This window comes from Scomber scombrus, chromosome 5 (genome assembly GCF_963691925.1).
Source record: "Scomber scombrus chromosome 5, fScoSco1.1, whole genome shotgun sequence".
NCBI classification, from domain to species: Eukaryota; Metazoa; Chordata; class Actinopteri; order Scombriformes; family Scombridae; genus Scomber; species Scomber scombrus.
The window spans coordinates 12611660-12630123 of NC_084974.1; the positions used below are offsets into that span (position 1 = coordinate 12611660).

General features: G+C 39.0%; 1 protein-coding gene across 1 annotated transcript in view; it reads right to left on the minus strand.

Annotated features, from left to right (window-relative positions):
* limk1a (LIM domain kinase 1a) overlaps positions 1-18464 on the minus strand; it is a 50880-nt gene that overhangs the window by 14249 nt on the left and 18167 nt on the right. Inside the window, exon 3 of the mRNA XM_062419143.1 lies at positions 9225-9363. Coding sequence (XP_062275127.1) covers positions 9225-9363 — 139 coding nt within the window. The remainder of the gene's footprint in view (positions 1-9224; positions 9364-18464) is intronic.

Sequence of the window (18464 nt, forward strand, 5' to 3'; positions counted from 1 at the left end):
CCCTCCTCGCTCTACTCCCCCCCCCCACTCCCACCCTGCCTCTCTCTTCTCTCACATTTGCTATGACCTCATCGTTTCCTGTTTGAACCCGCCCACTCTTGCACACACGCCGGCTGGCTGGTTCAGCCACTCCCACCCACCCCACCTCCTTTACCCCCTGGTGTCTTCAGCAAATTCTTCACCCTTCCTCCACTTCTATCCCACAATCTCATTTTGAAACTAGAAAGTGACAGTTACAATAAATGTTACAGTAAATGTTAAGTAGAGGATTCATTTGAGGGTATTTTTCATTTGTTATTTTGATGATGTCATACATTCAGTTGTATTTATTTTTTTTATAGTAAAGCTATGATAGCACTGTGTCAAGCAAAAGGATGCTTTAAAGAGTTCAAATAGAGTAAAGTACACTGACAGTATATGTGTTTCTGTCCCACTGATGACATTATAACGATTACTTTCATTATCTGTTGATTACTAAATGTCAGAATAGTGGGAAAATTCCCATTACATGTTCTAACAGGATAAGGCGTTGACTTCATGCTTGTTTTGTCCAAATGACACACCAAAAAGTGAGTTACAATGATGTCATAAAAATACAAAAATAAAACATTCAAAAGGAGCAAATCAGTAAATTTGAGAGGGTGGAACCAGCCAGTGTTTCACATTTTTGAGGAATGACTTGATATATAACTTAATCAAAAAATAATTTTGCTGCTTATTGACTAAACTGGATGTGTTGTTTTTAAACACACACACACACAATATTATTGAGTGTGTGGTGAAATCAGTGATCAATCTCTACAAACTGGTATTTCCAAGAAAAATGAAAAATAGTCATACTTATATTTAAGGCTGAGACAGACATGTACTCCCGAACTACTGACCTGTTTCTTTATTTTCAAAGTTCTCTAAAAAGCTGGAAAGAATATTCTTTTGTATCTATGTTTTATGTTTTATCACAAAACATAATGTACTGTGTGAGCAGCAATATAGGTTTAGATTTAATAAGACAGCTTCGTTTTCACTCATGGAAATTGTGGAGGAAATACCATGTGGAATAGAAAACAAAGAACACTGGAAGTATTCCTGGATCTCAAAAAAGCATTTGATACAGTTGACCAAGATCTATTATTGAAGAAATGACAACGATATAGAATTAGAGGGGTAGCACTCTTTAGGTTACGCATTCATCTGAAGAACAAGTATCAAAATCAGTGTAACTCACAACCACTGACGGTTACTTGTGGTGTTCCCCAGGGCTCAGTGTTGGGACCATTGTTGTTTATTTTACACACAAATACTATATGTAAGGTTTCCAAAATATTAAAATAGTATTATTTGCAGATTTAAAAGTGTTTTCTTACTTTCAATACTTTTTTTGGACTTTTTAAATGTGGCTTTCAATTGAGTTTTATATATTTATTCTGCCTTTTATTTTCTATTTTAGCCTGTTTTACTACTTGGACTACCTTTTATGTCTTTTCTACTTCTTTACTTTTACACCTAACATCTCTGGTTTTACCCACTTTATTCTACATTGACTTTATTCTATTCTAACCTTTAGTATATTTTTAATATTTTATTAATGTTATTAGTTCTTTATTTTATTCAGTTTTTATTTATTTTGTATGTATTTATTTTCAAATTTTAATCCTACCTCTGCTGTTTCTTCATTGCAGATTCTTAAGCGCTATGATAGCGTTTCCTGAGTTCCTGTTTTTAAATGAGTTCCTATGTTTGATGATTTCTTTTTGTTGTTTTGTTGTTTGTTTTGAATATGTAAAGCACTCTGTGTTGCATCACGATGTATGAAAAGTGCTATACAAATAAAGTTTGATTGATTGATTGATTAAAATGAATGATGAAAGTAACAAAACACCCTTAATGTCCACTTTCAACAGCGACACCCTTAGACCTGAGTCACATGTCGGACAGGCTTAATGTTAGCATGTTATATTATCTTTCTGTGGTACAGGTAACATCTTTCTGTGGTTGCAGTAACATAGCACTAAGAGTAAATTAGGACATGTGATGTCCTTGTGTGGCTCCGTCCTTACTCTCTCCTGTCAGGCCTCATACCATCTCTCTTCCCAGGTTTGTCTTTGCTGCTGCGTCACTCTCATATCAACTAGGTGTCTCTGTGCTTGTCCTTGTCGTCCCACTTTTTTCCAATGCTTTGAATATGTCCTGCATGTCAATGTCGATCCCTCCCCTCACTAAAGGCTCTTGAGTGGGCAGATAATAATAGACAGTCAGATGAACTCTCTGCACGGCCTGTTGGTTATTATGTTGACGCACTGTAGAGACAGCAGGGAGAGATGGCTGGTCGAGAAAACATGATTAAGTTACTGTGGGAGTTATGGGAGCTGAATGGGAAACTGTTCCAGAGAAACATAGAGGAAATGTCTGTTTATCAGATCAACATACAGATGATATACAACGTTAGTTTGAATAATCAGACTGCCTAAAAAGCTACCTGCAGAGTTCAGCTGTTGGTTATGATATAATTTTGCTTGTTTTAATACACAATTATACACTAAAATTGCACATTGGTCTTAATAGAGGGTAGGTATCAGGTTTCTTTTTTAATTTCTCTACTTCTAAAGTCTAATATAAAGATACCGAGCCTTAAAGTCAACACACTTTCTGACTGTTTAGATTTTTTTTTTTTTTACACTTCAATAACAACTCCCCCCTCACATACTTTAACTTTTAAACATCATCAATCTGGGATGTTCTGTAACTTCCTGCTTGTTTTTATGTGCAAAAAAACACAATTCATGTGTAGGATGGATAACTAACTAACTTTTTTTTTCTCTATCAATTAATCTGGTAATCATTTAGTCTTTGAAATGTTAATACAATGTGCAATTTCTTGCATGTTTCGTATGTTTTCTTACAGTCTAAGATGTTAAAATATTGAATTTACAGTCAGAAAAAAGACAACTGTTTTAAATTGTATTTGTTGCCTCACAAGAAAAACCAAAAAGCTTGAATTTGAACTTTTCTTCAAAATCAACGTGACAACTTAGGCAACTAATGGTATCATGTCAATTTATTCAATAATGGGATTTATCTGCATATGATTTTTGGCGTTTCCCCAATCATCTACATTTGATCAATTATCTAAAGGAATGAAAGGAAACACAGAACAACCAACATATAGATATGCCCATCTATGAACATTTTAGGGGAAAAAATTCCTTTAACAAACAAACTTTTAGGTCTGTCTGTGTCCATATGAACACTGAAACAGGTTAATCCTGTTCATCCTCGCCAATAAGAAATTCTTTCCTAATTAAGTTTCAATGTAAGTGATGAGGGTAAAAAATCAAGGCCGTCCTAAAAATATGTAGTTATAATGAGTTAATATGAGGCTTCAACCATCTGAGCTAGTCATATCAGTGTTTTCAGTAGGAAAAGTCCCTCTTTGTGGTACTATTGAGTGCCAGTCAAACTGTTCTCTCAAATGAGGAAGTCCTTTTCCCACTGCAGTTCAGCAAGGAAACAAAAAGATTTTTATGCTAAAAACAACTAACTTTGAAATAGATCCACTTGATTTGACTAACTCAGTCTGCTGGAGTTTCTTATTACATTATATTCAGGTACATTTTGGAATATATTTTAGTATAAAAAAAAGGAGGAATGTGGATTTTATCACCCATCAAAAAGCACAGATAGGAGGGGGTCTTTGATTACAGCGAGCAAAACCTTTTTAAATATACATATGGGCAGAAATAACATCCCTGTCTTCTTTCAGATGAAAAGTTGAATTTTATTATCAATAAAAGCAACTTTGCTCAATGAGATTCACTCAGGTGTTTTCCTGAAGCAGCTTTCTAGTGTGAGCAGTAGCTTCTAGTGACTAATGGTTACTACACATTTCTGTAAAACTCACATTACTGAGTCAGTTTGTTAACTTTGAAACTGCAGTTTGGCTCCAACAATGAATAATTGTAGTGACTTCATGTGAAATGTCTTAACATGAGATGAACAGCAGATTAACAACATACCTGTAGATAAAGATCTAAATCTAAAACAAAAGGTTGAGTCTACTTCAACCTGTGGGCAGTCAAATCAGAAGTGAAACTTGCCAGACCACAGTGGTGCCTAAAGGGGGGATGTCAGCCTACACATGCTGCTGCTTTCGTCAATGTTACCACACTGGAAAGAGGAAACGTTTAAAAAGTTTCCAAAAATAACGAAGATCACCGGCCAGTTTATGGTATTTTAAGTGTTGATGCTAATTTAAATATTCAAATAAAATAAAAACAGTGAGCAAAAGGTCAATATAAATAAAGTTCACAGCAGGCAAACATCCAGCTGAAATGTCTTATCAGCAGCTGTGTTAGGGCACTGTATTTCAGCCTCACCTCAGACCTCCACAAGGAGTTAAAATGAAAGGAAAACTTTCCTTTATCATAAATATTGTGCAAAACAAGTTTTTTACATTGTGGCAGCGTGTTGTGGTTAGACAAGAAAACTTCTGTGTTTTGCATCACTGAGGAGATCAACAGCCAATTCTGTTGACTAATACTCCAATCTGAACATCTTAACAAATACTATTTCCCAACATTTATATAACACATTTGTCTTCACTTAAAAACCGAACATTCATTAGGTGTTTACAGCAATAACTGGCAGATACACCTCAAATACTGAGCTGTCTCACACCCGTGGGAGTTGATAAAGTTCATTGCAGATCTGGGACTTTCCATTGGTTTGAGTTCCAGCCCAAACTATATTTCTCAATAAAGCACATGTGTAGGACAATGTTAGCATACTGTGCCACTCATGATGGCAGGACAAATTTAGAGCAACAAGGCAGTGATGTAAACTACCGTCTCTCATTATTGTTTCATTGATTATACAGTTTAACAATTAAACTGCATGAAATTAATTATTAAAACTACAACATGATATAAAACATACTAACTGTGTGTCTTCCACTGGAAACATCATGTAATAAGTAAAGTTTTCTTTGTGCTTTCATTTCCTGTTTAACTTTGCACTTTAAATGTCTCTAGTTTAAATGTATCTAACAGATTGAAACAGAAAATAATAAGTAGTACAGAGAGGTGACAGGGGATCTACAGCACATTACGTAACTTTTAAAACATGTGATTTGGATTTTCGGAGTTAGAAAATGGTAACGCGATGCCAAACCCCCCCCCCCCCCCCCAAAAAAAAAAAAAAAAAAAAAAAAGAATCAAGAGTTCTTGTGCTTTCAGGGGAAACTCTTAGATTTCATCTTGAAGTGTTGAGACTTCTTGTATTTTCGAAACAAAGAAAGAAAAACAGAAACAAAGAAAGTCCCGAAGATTTAACATAAGCCATCCAAACCATCAACAAACAGAAGCTTTCGTGCACCTAATGACACAATGACTATAAACAAAATGGCAAATTCATTATTCTCTTGGTCAAATAAACAGGACCTGATGGGCTGCCATATAAAGGGTTAGTTAGGTATTTAAAGGTATTTAAAACTGGATGAAAAACACGCACAGCTTAATCAGCTTTATTCTTAAATCTCTCTTCAAATATATTTATCATTCTCAATCTATTGTAAGAAACAACTCACTCCAGATGTCCTCCTCACACATACCAAAAATCAAGTCAGTTCCCACAATTATTCCCAAACCAACTCATACATTTACTCCTCTCTCTCTCTATCTATCTCTCTCTCTCTCATCAAACTAATCTTTATTCCCCTTTCCACTCCAAAACTAACCTACGTGTTCCTGCATCAGGGATACGTTTTAATGCCACCTTCACCTACATAAACTCAGCTACACCACCACTCAGTCATTTAATGTTTTAAAGTTTGTTGGTCACTCCGGTCTGAATGAACTGATTATCTATGAGCTTAAATCCAGAGAGCAGGCGGATGACAGTGTTTTGTGGCGCAGATAACAGTGTCAGTGAGAAACCAGAAGCTTCTTTCAAGCTCTGAACCCCCAACAGGCCCAGGTCGATGTCTGGCAGCGCTCCCATCTGACCTGAAAGAGTGACTCACTCTAAACTGAATGTGGAGATGGAGGGGATGACTGCAGATTTATCTGACAGAGCGAGGGAGGGAATTCAATTATAGAAGTTAACTCAGTGTTGAGCACATAAATCAATCTCAGTAGAGGTAGTAAATAACCTCTTCTGGCTGAGTTATTACTAGTTTACTCAAGACTGAAAGTGCTGACAGAAGCAGAAGCTGCACATCTGTACACACCTGTTTGCAAGTACGTACACACGCACGCACGCACGCACGCACGCACGCACGCACGCACGCGCACACACACACACACACACACACACACACACACACACACACACACACCATCATGGTCATACTGTACAAACACAATTGCTCACAGCTGCTCTCAATTCTCTTTCCAATAATAATCTGAGACCATATTCAGTTAGGACAATGGCCCCATCAGGGTGGCTGTAGTTACTGAACAGTTTATTAACTGTGAAAACAATGAAAATGATTTACAATCAATTTTAAACACAAAGTCTTTCATTTTCACTGAAATGAAACAAGTTACTTTGAGCTTCATTCTGGACCACTCAAGCTCCACTTACTGGCTTGTTCTTGAAACAACATGAAGTGTGTTTTTGTTTTCAAAGTGCTCAGGACAACGGAGAGTTTGAGCACTGACATTTCCATGACAACTGAGCAAACCTAATTTGCTGAGGAAGAGTGTGATGTGGTCCAAATGTCCAGAACAAGGAATGAAGTGGACCTTGAGTGGAGATTGTTTTGTCAGTCTCTGTTTCCAAGAATGACTTCAGGAAGTAAAGCTCAACTTGAAGCCAACATGGATGAGTTGTTCTGTGTGTAAAGGTGCTCAGAATAATAGAAAGTTATTTTTATGAACTTGGAATCAGTCAAAAAATCCAGAGCAAGAGACCTTGAAAGGTTGCTTGTTCCATGCTCTGTTGCTCTCTGGCTGACCATCAATTCAATATTTCTGTCTGCAGACTCTGACTCATCTCTGCATCCTGACTGTGAGGATGCCAAGTCTGCAGCTCATTCAAGTGCAGCAAGATCAGTGAATTTAATAAAATAGGATCGTGCTTCCCTGCTAATCTGGACAGGTGCAGGATGGGACTAGACTTCACTTTGGGTGTGGCACAGACGTGAGGCGCTGACCTCAGTCTATCTGTCTATGTGGTAATACAATTGCTCTGGCCATCTTGGCAACAATGCCTGATTGGCTGACCGATCTCAAAAGCACTAAGGTGTAACTGCAGAGACACTCAATCAGTGTCTTTGCACTGTAAGAAGAGCGATAAACCAGTGGAGGAAACGAGAGTAGAGGTGATGCAGCAATCCCTCCACTTAATTCACTTTATACTCTCCTATATGTTTCATTATTGAGATTGCACTGCAAAGGGCAGGCTGTCTGGAGGCTTTGGAAATGATAAAAAGCACACACACAAACAGACACAAACACACACACACACACACACACACACACACACACACACACACACACACACACACACACACACACACACACACACACACACACACACACAGAAAATGACACATGACCTGCCAGAAGCTGCTGGCTGCAGTATCTGACCGATAGGCGTCAGAGGGGTAGTTTATGTGCAACGAATGCACTCAGCTTTACATTTTAACCAGTTTTCAGTATCAGAGGACCTCCAGCAGCCAGTAGATTATTGATTTAGCAAACAGTCACTCAAGCCACATCTTTCTTCAATAAAGAGATCATTTACATTATTTCACAGTGCAGATATTTTTCCACAATAAATCCTAAATATTTGTCACAGTGTACAACTGAAACACAAATTGAGATCATTTAAAATAAATCCCACTTCAAAAAGAACTTGAACATTTCATGCTGTCAGCTGCGAATGGCACCTTCTAAAATGCAAATCAGAAAGTGTTCTCTGTGGATAATTTCGCTGTCATATATAAGCTTCATGCAAAGATGACAGGCGGTACTTTTCCACAGTATGAGTCTCACATGTTTCCACACACAGCTGACGTAGTTTTTTATATCGTCTGTTTTGCTGCTGTGCCTGATAATTCCAGTTTTACTTCAATGGGTGCTGTAAACACAACAAGTATTATTTCTCCAAAGTCTGCCAGTGATAAAGGAGCAGGGAGGAAGATGCACTTCATAAACCGTTCTGTTGTTTTACAATAAAGCTTCTCTGTTACTGAAAGCAGGGCGACATTAATGACATCAAAGCACATTACAGGCTCTGGATCTCTGGATTACGCTGAGCGACATGTGGATCACATTATTGCTAAAACCTGCCTTAATCATTTTAAAAGTTGTATTATGAGAAAAAGCAGATCGGAGGATGTGACATTAATTACAATATATTTGTCAATGTCATTACTGAATTCTGTGTTCCCACTTGTACAATTGCAATCTTCAGCCTCATGCTACCTAACATAAAAATGTATCTAATGAAAAAAGAAAAAGAAATGTCATAGGCTCATGACTCAGTACTGGTAGATGTGCTGAATTGTGGGAAAAAAATAGGTCTGTTTTGTTATTCTAGTTTGTGTGTGCACTTTTGCAAACTAAAGCCACTAAAACTAACTTTCATTAGTGTGAAACAGAATGTTGAGCGGGCAGAAACAGATGCACAGCTTTGGGGTTAATACGCCGACCATAAACCATGACATCCCCACAAATTGGATGCTGAAGCCAGAAATGACCAAACAGGGGCAGATAAATCGCCAGGACATTAAGACATAGTAAGACAAAATAATTAGTTATACCAACAAATTATTAATCAGTTTCTTTCAGCTTTTAATGTGCATGATTCACTAAACAACAAATAATCACGACTCTCCTTTGATGCTTGTTTCTTTTTCTATAAAGCATCAGCAGAAGCAGTCTGTTTGTCTGCTTTCTGATGCTGTGACCGCATTAATGCACCTGAACATCTCTGCTCTCCTGTGTCACAAAAACAATCCCGACTTTCACTGGTGGTCTGTAAGACAATCTGACAAGCTGACAAAGGCATCAGGGTCAGTTACAGGTCTGGCACAGATCCTGTGTGCATATATTTATGTTTGCACACACCGTAAATGTATGGACTGAGGCGTGTGCATGTGTCCTGCATGTATGTGTGTGCTGTCAGTGACACAGCTCCAATCTGTAATTTGAGTTTTTTTTCTGCAAACAAAGGAGGAGGGAGGTGAGGAGAGATGAGAGACAGCAGATGGATCCTCTTACCATGATAAGGCCGGTGGTGATCGGATCGTTGCAGCCATGGCACAGCTCCCCGAATTTGGCCCAGTAGTCCTTCTTGCAGAAGAGCCGTCCCTCTTTTTCATAATACCAGTGGGACAGCGAGGCCCTGCACTCACAACACCTAACAGAGGAGGAGATGGAAAAAACCATGAGAGCTTTAATCAATGCTTAATTATGTGCTTTTAAAGATAAAATCCCTTCATTAGTCCTTTAGATCAGCACTTAACATGGGTGCAACAGCTTAATGCAGACAAGCCATCGGAAACAAGAAATGTCTGTAAATTGAATAAGATTGCAACTAATTATTTTTATATTATGATTTATCCATTAATCATTTACTTTATTAATGGTCAAACATGTGAAAGATATCCATCATCAGGTCCCAACATGTCATGAACAACAGTCTGAATTACATATTAAAATTATCCTGATCAGCTGAAACAGCGGTAATTGGCATTTACCATAAAAACCATAAAATGATTCATCAACCTGTCTTTTAAGCACAACTAAAAGCATTTTCTACATCAGGGTGAAACACAAGCAAAACTTTTAGTGAAAGCAAAAAGCATCTGTACGTCACTGATTCAGCAGTTCAGGACCTTTCAAAGTGAACACTAAATAAAGTTGTTATTGTGTTGACAGAACATTAAGTTGTGCTGCAATAAACTGCACTTTAAACCTCATAATGACACCCTACAGAGCCCCAAATTATAGTTTTCATGGTGGTAATGACTCCCTTTGTGGCTAGGACACTCACCGCCCCACCTGAGGTGGAACAGACAAAATGAGATCACAGGAAAACACACAACTATGACTAAGTCTTAGAAGCACAGAGGAAAGAACAAAAAGACAAAACAATGTAGGTGCAGTCTGCTGCATCAACAGGCTTTTCAGTGAAATACGTCTTTGGTTTTGTTTTGACTGGTGTTGATTTCGATCATGAGGTAACGTTCAAAGTGCTGGAGTTAAAGGACTCCTATTGCTATGGATTGTGAATCATCTGAGAGATCAGAGAGGTGACATTTTCATTTTTTATCAACACAAAGAAAACACTAACGCTAACTAGCCCACTCCTGAGCCTGTGAGAACTGCAGATGAAGCTCAAATAACATGAACGAAAGTAACATCTAGTGGGAGTAAGTGCTTATGTCAGCAAACTGACTTTAATAGACCTTTTTAAGATGAGCATTTACATCAACATCCAGTCGAGATTTTTCTGAAAGCTCTGTTTGGTCCAACTTAGCACTTTATAATATTGAAGTGCCTGAAATTAAATATGGATGCCTTGCATGGGCCTAAGACCAACAGTAACTTTAATAAAACCTACGTTGAATGTTAACATGTTATATTTTAATCTTCACACGACCAATTTTGTAATAATTCACTTTCGTGAAAAACACTTCATGTCATTAACTTGCATATCTTTTGGACAGTTTCCACAAATATGTCCAAAAACAGTCTTGAAAACGAAGATGTGCACAATAGCGGCATCATCATCATAGTTTATATGCTTAAACAATATATAGACATTTAATAAATGTTTATAACATGCTATAATCAGATTGTTAGCACATATAAGGACATATTAAGTGTTTATTAATTATAAAGTGTTTGTCAATGGTGATAGCTTCTCCTATGAAGACATATATTATGTTATTACAACTGTGTTTTACTACATTCTATATTTATATATAGTCGTTCATTATCTGTTTATATACCAGCCTCCAGTTATGAGCGCCCACAAGAAGAGTGATTCGATATGATGTACTTTAATAAACACTTACAGTATATTTGCTAATAACCGTTAGTGTTTGTATATCCTTATTATATTAATCATTTTACACATAAAATGTGAGCACAATTCAAATTTCAGTTTCATTTAGAGTAAAAGAAGAGAAGAGCATGGTGTATTTTGCTTTTTCCAGAATAGAATCTGTGGTGTTGAGATTGTGTTTTTACAGGTTGTATTTATCAATGAATACTGATTTGCCTGATCATCCTCTTCAATCTAACGTACTCCTGAGCAGACTGATATGGAGCACCGTCAGACAGATTCATCTGTGCAGACCAATGAACCGTCTGTCAATAGTTAAATAGTTAATAGAGTTCACTAGTGAGCTGCTCTAATAGTCCAGAGTGACATCAGCCTGATAGACATCAGCTGCTGACAGAGTGAAGAGCAGATGACAACACACGGAGACAGACGGAGGTGTCATTATGCTGTGCAGGGAGGATACATTTCCAGCTCACTTACAATACAAACTAATGCTGGTGTGATATTCAAAATAATGATAGAAACCAGTAAGTAAAGGTTATTTCCTGGTAGGTGATGACCGATGATGAGGAAAAAGGGTGTTAACTATCCCACATGACTAAGTTGCTTCTGCTGAACACAGAACACTGAAATTCTCCAGAATAAAACTGGTAGCAATTAACGGATCATCGTAAAAACTAGAAAATGTATCTTTAGACGTGTCCTCATGTATGTTGAAGTGGACATATTTACTCTGCATGTGTCCATAAATGTAAAGTGTGTTAATCCTTCTGAGTATGGTATTTGCGTGTCTGAGTTAGTGCAGGCTTGTAGGCTTGTGTGTGCTTGTTTGTAATCTGTCTAAATCTCTGTGTCTAAAGGCCGTGACTAAGTGAGTCTCCTCTGCTTCCCTGTGGAGCATCCCTTCCATCAGCCGGCCGTCTGGTCCCGTCCCTGCTCTGGGGCCGCTTAAATCGAGGTCTGTTTGCTCTGACAATAACAGCATGTGAGCAGCTTCACTGTGTAGAGCAGAATTATTCGCTTTGTCCCTCATCACATCCCAATGTCCTGCCGTTTACACACAATTTAAATTTCTTCATTTTACTGTCATTGCTAAGGTTGTTTCTTAGTGTCTGGCTCTGACATGACTATTATAAATGGGCTTCATGTGTGATTGATCAAATGTGATTAATTTACAATGTTCTCTCTTTATTCTACCTTTATCAGTGCCTCATTCAAACTTACTATGTTATGGCATACAATAAAAATCATACAGATTCATTAGAAGATTTTGTGCATATCACAGAACAAAAACCCAACTTGCAGTTACAATGCCATCCATTTAATTCCTCCAGCTCTTCACTGCACTCAAACACAGCATCCTGCTTACTTTGTACTTCAATGTTTTGTAGCTGGTTGGTAAATAACAGCTCATTAATATATTTAGCAGAGGCAGCAACTTTCTGTGACTTTGCCTTCCGTCTTTGACCTACTGTAAACCTGTGCATACTGTGCACACACAACTCCACACATGCACACACGTGTAACCTCGCAGCACATACTGACACACATACAATTTATTTATTAGACAGACACACCCACTCTCCCCAGCGTCTGCATGCAGAGCTTCACTGCAGCGAGAGGCTCAGCAGATTGTTGCAGAGCTGCTTCAGTATGCAGCGTGTTTGGGTGAGTGGTGGGGGAGGAGGGGGGGCGGGGGGCGGGGGGGGGGTCTTGGAAGTGGGTCAAGGCTTTCAGAAGATGTCCGCAGCACCGAGCCAGGAGCTACTCAGCTGTCTTGGCTCTCTGCCGCTCAATAACTGGCTTTCACTGCAGATACACACACACACACATACACATCCTGCAGACCCCTGCTGAGGCAAAGTCATACCTGGGGAGGATACACAGATGCGCTCGCCTGCACTCTGCACACACACAGAAGCAGGAGTGATCTTAGTGCCGTGAGGTTCACTTCCTTCAAAGTTAAACCTCTCCGAGCGATGCTGGGAGTGGCAGCAGAGTATTAAAGATATGAGTGAATACATTAGGGACTCCCAGATAAAGACGCCAGAAATTTAAGCCTCCAGGACAAGAATTTTATCTCAGAGGTAAAAGAGACAGTCAGTGATGCTCAGTTACAACCAACACTTCCACCAGAGGAAAAATGAATGCTTTTTCAAGGAATGACGGTTAGTGTGTTAATGCGTGCTTTTGTGCTCATATTTGGGTTTTTCTGTGCGACCGTGCTTGCATGTGAATCTGCATGGACGTGTAAGAGGATTATCAGTTTGAGAGACTCAGAGAGAGTCTTTGCCCACTCTGCTATGATAGCATATGAGTCTAGCTGGATGAAGAGCTTAGCAGTTTCTGTCACACATACACAGAAACGAGAAAATCTGTAAGAGAGTGTTTGAAAAAAGTAATATCAGTGAGGGCAAATGACAAGACAATAAAGACTAAATTACATGGATGGTTTGATTGATTTAAGACATAATAACCTGCGAGACAAGACAAATGTCAAAGACAAAGAAAAGGCTGAGCTGGGACATAAATAACTACCATGAACAAGTGAGAGGGAGCAGAGCAAATTTCAGACACTGTGAAGCCCAGCTGGATTCCCTGAGGGCCAGGAAACAACCAATGACAGGGAGGATGAGAACGGGGGAGCAGAGTCAGTAAATCTGAAAATGTCGCCCCTTCCTTCTCAAATCCTTGATGGAATTAGCTCAAAGTGTCTGAGAGAGTAATAAATTCCTTTTTCCATGTCAACGGGAAGCAGTCTGGTCCCAGACCTCTCACCTCCTTCTGTCCACAAAAAACAGAATGCAGTTGATTGCTGCCACATTAATTTAGTCATGTCAGTTATCTGCAAAGACTAGTTTCGTACTTTTGTGTTTTAGGTCTGTGGTTTCCAACTGTAGGAAATACAGACGGAAATGATACTGTCTGAAATCATACTAGTGGATCTGTGAGGTTGTACAGCAGTTCTTTAAGCTAAATGCTAATGTGTCAATATCACTGACTGTGTATTACGGGATCAGCTGTTTTTGTTTATTTTCTGTTCATGTGGTGTTGGTATACTAAGTCTCTTGTCATTACAGATCTTGCCACTCCTCTTCCTGCAATCACCTCATTCCCCTCACCTGACTTTCCCCGCCCTCTTCCACAGCTGGCCCCCATCATCATCATTAGCCTCCCACTCAGCCCCCCCTATCATATACTGCCCTTCTTTAGTTGCTCCCTGTCGGATCGTCAATCCTCATGCCCTGCTCTAGTGCTGCCTGTTATGTTCTGCATGAGACTCCTCTGTTTTTCTGCTAGAGGTTTTTTTTGGACCTTCCTCTTTCAGTTTTGTTAGCTTTTAGTTAGTAGCCTGGTTTTTTGTTTTGTTTGGATTTCCTCTGATTTGTACTTTTGGGTCCAGCGCCTTCTGGGACGTTAGACTGTGTATAAAGATGGACATCATTACAGCTCCCCAAAAGTGAAGCCAAAACATCTCGATCGCCCCCTTGTGGCCGGCTGCAATACAGACCATAAGTCCCACCCCTTCCATGTTAGCAGATGGGACATGAGTCAAACTAAAAAAGTCAAAGTATGCGTCAAATAAATTCCCCCCTTAAAGATGGTTTCTGTCATTGTAGGTAGTTTTTATCATGCTGGTGTTTGTGCCAGTGCTCATTTTTTTCTGAATATTTTTTTAGTTTAAGTAGTTTAGCCAGTAGTTATCTAGTAGATTAGTTTTAATTTTGTTTTTAATTCATTATTTGATTATATAAAACGGGGTGTGACGTCATGATTGACCTGAAGATGGCGCTACATGAAAGAAACCAAACTTACTACAAGTCTTGTCCTGACGACCATAAACCATTTTCCGCTAACATATCTCTAATCCTAACTCTTTTAGTGCCAAATAGTACTGAATATTAAACTTTTTTTAGGCCTCTAAAACCAATTCAAATGACATAAAATTCTGAGAAGTGGAAAATGACTTCTAGGTTAAACTGCGCTCATTTCAGAGACATACGCAACATGTGATGAGGGGTTGAACATAGATCTGTTTTCATTTCCAGAGGTCACAGGACAACATTTTAGATTCCACAGTGCGAACACAAAATCTTGGAAAAGGTGAAAATAGAAAAAAAAAAACCTTGATTCAATTCATGATTATTATTATAAATTTCAATTACAGCTGTCAGGAAAATTTATGTGTATGAGAAATTATCTAAACAGATTAATTAGCTGTGTGCTGCTCTTTATCAATCTGCTATTATTCATATTTATGATTCCAAGTCAGATGATCTCATTGGACGGTTTCATGATGTAATGTGTTTTTGAACGACTGTGCATCCTATTAATCATGTGGACGGCCTGACCCGGGTCAATACCTCTCATGATTAATTTGTCCCGGCTGAGATAAATGAGCCGGCATTGAATGAAAAAACATCAGGTCTGAATGAATGATTGGAAGTAATTTTCCCAAGTGGCTCGACCCCTGAGGAAGATGACCATGTAATACATTAAATAAAACACAATGACATACAGGTGTGTTAACAAATCATAAAAATACATGTTCTCTGCATTAACACATGCTCACATTAACACAAATACATAACACTACTGTATATTGTTACTTTCTGCTTGTAGTGATTTAAATTAGTGTTGAAACAATGACTCAATTAGTCTGTTTTGATAATTGATTAATCATTTTACTAAATTTTACTGTAAATTATCTGGTTCCAGCTTTTCAAATTTGCTGATTTTCTTTGTCATATAATTAAATATTATGTGACATAAATTAAATATTTTTGAGTTTTGGAAAAACATCTTATTTCAAGATGTTGCTTTGGGCTTTGAGAAATTGCCATTGACTTATTTTACTATTTCTTGACGTTTCATAGAAGCATAGACGATGAAATATGAAATCGATAAGCCAGGAAAATCATGGGCAGATTAATTTGTAATGAAAATAATTGTCAGTAGTTGTAGCTGTATGTTAAATTGGAAAAGAAAAACTACAAAAAGAAACAAGTAAAATTGTATCCTTCTTAGAAAAATTAAAGGAAAAATGTCAAACAACTAAATGATAATTCTAAAGTTACTATTTAGATTTAAATTGTATTATTTAAGTTACCATAAATTAGGTTTATGTACACAGTGGCAAAAAGGCAGACACACATACAGATCAGTAATTATTGATTAGGGCTAAACTGACAGTGGGACTGACATGCAGATCTTTGTGGTCTGACGTGTCAGTTGTGCCTCAAATATGAATGTGCCCAGCAACTGCTCAGCTAAAATGGTCCTCAGACGATCTTTACTTTCTGCCACATGAATCTAAGGTACAAATATTCTTGTCTTTACAAAGCTGGAGACATGCGCAAAACTATAAATGACAATTCCCCTTATCAAACGAGTCCTTGAATACCTCGCGGTGAAATAAACCAAACCAGAATCAAATCTGACTCCCACAGAAACCGTGCTGACCGCCCAGCTCTGGTCAGCATTTTATGGTGTGTGTGTGTGTACATGAGTGGGTGGACGTGTGGCCACAGGTCATTAAATGACGTGCAGACTGATACTGCTACAGGAAGCAGGACGAGTCAAAAGGAAACACTGGTAGAGGTGTGAGACAGGATCACTGCCATCAGACAGATGCCGAGATAAAAGATTTACGAGGAGCCACACCTCCAACACACACACACACACACACACACACACACACACACACACACACACACACACACACACACACACACACACACACACACACACACACACACACACACACACGTGTAGCTGCTTGTTAATTATTAAATCTTCTATCATCTTGAGTCAAGCTCAGAAAGACATCCATCTCCTTTCTATCTGCAAAGACAGCAGAAATGCTTTTGAGTAGTTTGGATCAATAAGCTGATAGACAGACTGGTCTGTCCAGGCGTCCAGTAAACGAAGGAAAATTAGACAATAAATGTCAAACGAATGAAGTCTGATGGTGACAAAAACAAATGTGTCTGCTATAGAAAATGTGATAGTGCGTGACCGTTGTTGCTTCTTGCAGGCTAAGCTGAAATCCTCCCTGACAGAGAGAAAACCCGACCTCTGGGAAGGACAGAAGGGGGTTGTGGGTTACAGACACGCACGCACGCACGCACACACACACACACACACACACACACACACACACACACACACACACACACACACACACACACACACACACACACACACACACACACACACAGACAGGAGAAAGACAAGCCAAAGGAAATGGCAGACTGTCTGGGGGAGACCCCTTTCTTCCCCCCTCAGAGGTAGACAGAAATAGACAAGGATTCCTGGTCGAGTGCCAAGATTTCCATTCCTGATATTTTCCAGGAGGATTCCCAAACACAGAGAACAACAAATGTACCTGCAGTGTGTGACGAGACTTTATCCGACCAAACAAATGTAGATTCATTTGTGTGAGTTAAATGGTAATGATCCATTCACCTGTCACACATTCACACTTTCACCAACAAGGACACATTCATCCCATTCCCACGCACCCCTTTTTGTGCCCCCCTGTTTTATCAATCCCTCCTCCTTCTCCATGGCAACGGAGAATGCCACAGCGATGATGTCAGCCCTCTCACTGAAAAAAAAAGAGGCATTACCTCATCATCTCATCATGCTAACCCCCCAGTCACTCTTTATTGGGTGGTTTCAAACAGGAAATCCCTCGGCCAATCAGGCTCCGGTGTATTCCCTCTGACCTTGGCAAACACAAGCTCAGCGGCACAGACACCTGCGTCTACCCCTTGAGTATTTGGTACTTTTAAAGGAATAAAATAGAGGACAGCAGGTTGTGAATTTAAAACAGTGAGGCCCTCCGTGGCCTGAACAAATGCTTCAGACTGTGGCTCTTTATTCGTAGCTCGTTGGTTTATTCAGCCGGTAAACAGGAGCTCAGGCAGACTATGAGTGAATGATGTGCTCGGCAGCAAATTCCTTTGTGAGTGTTAAGCTGTCAGCACAGTCAGTCTGGGGCCTTCTCGCTTGTTCCACTGCGGGGAAATGATAAAAGGTTTCAGTAAGCTCTGGGAACCATGATGATGATGATGAAGGTTCAGTAGGATTCACGAGAGACAGCAGAGTTTCTAGTCGTCAGCCGGTCTCATTTACACAATAGGTTAGAGAAAAGTTTGTCCCCAAATCTAAGCTTGAAGGGGCCATAACAAACCTTGTGCGACTCTTCTTTTCAACAACTTATTTCAGGCAGGAATATTGTGCCATTAGTTCGCCTCACTGTTTTGTATTAAAGGTACGAACATGGAGCATTGTTGTTCCACCATTAAGTCAGCAGCAGAGGTAGTCACATTGCCAGATCGACCCCTGTGTTAAAGGCACAGGCAGCATGGTGAGACAGTCAACACCAGACACAAATGCTGCTGTGTGACACAGCATGACTTTGATTACTTTCTTAAAATCAC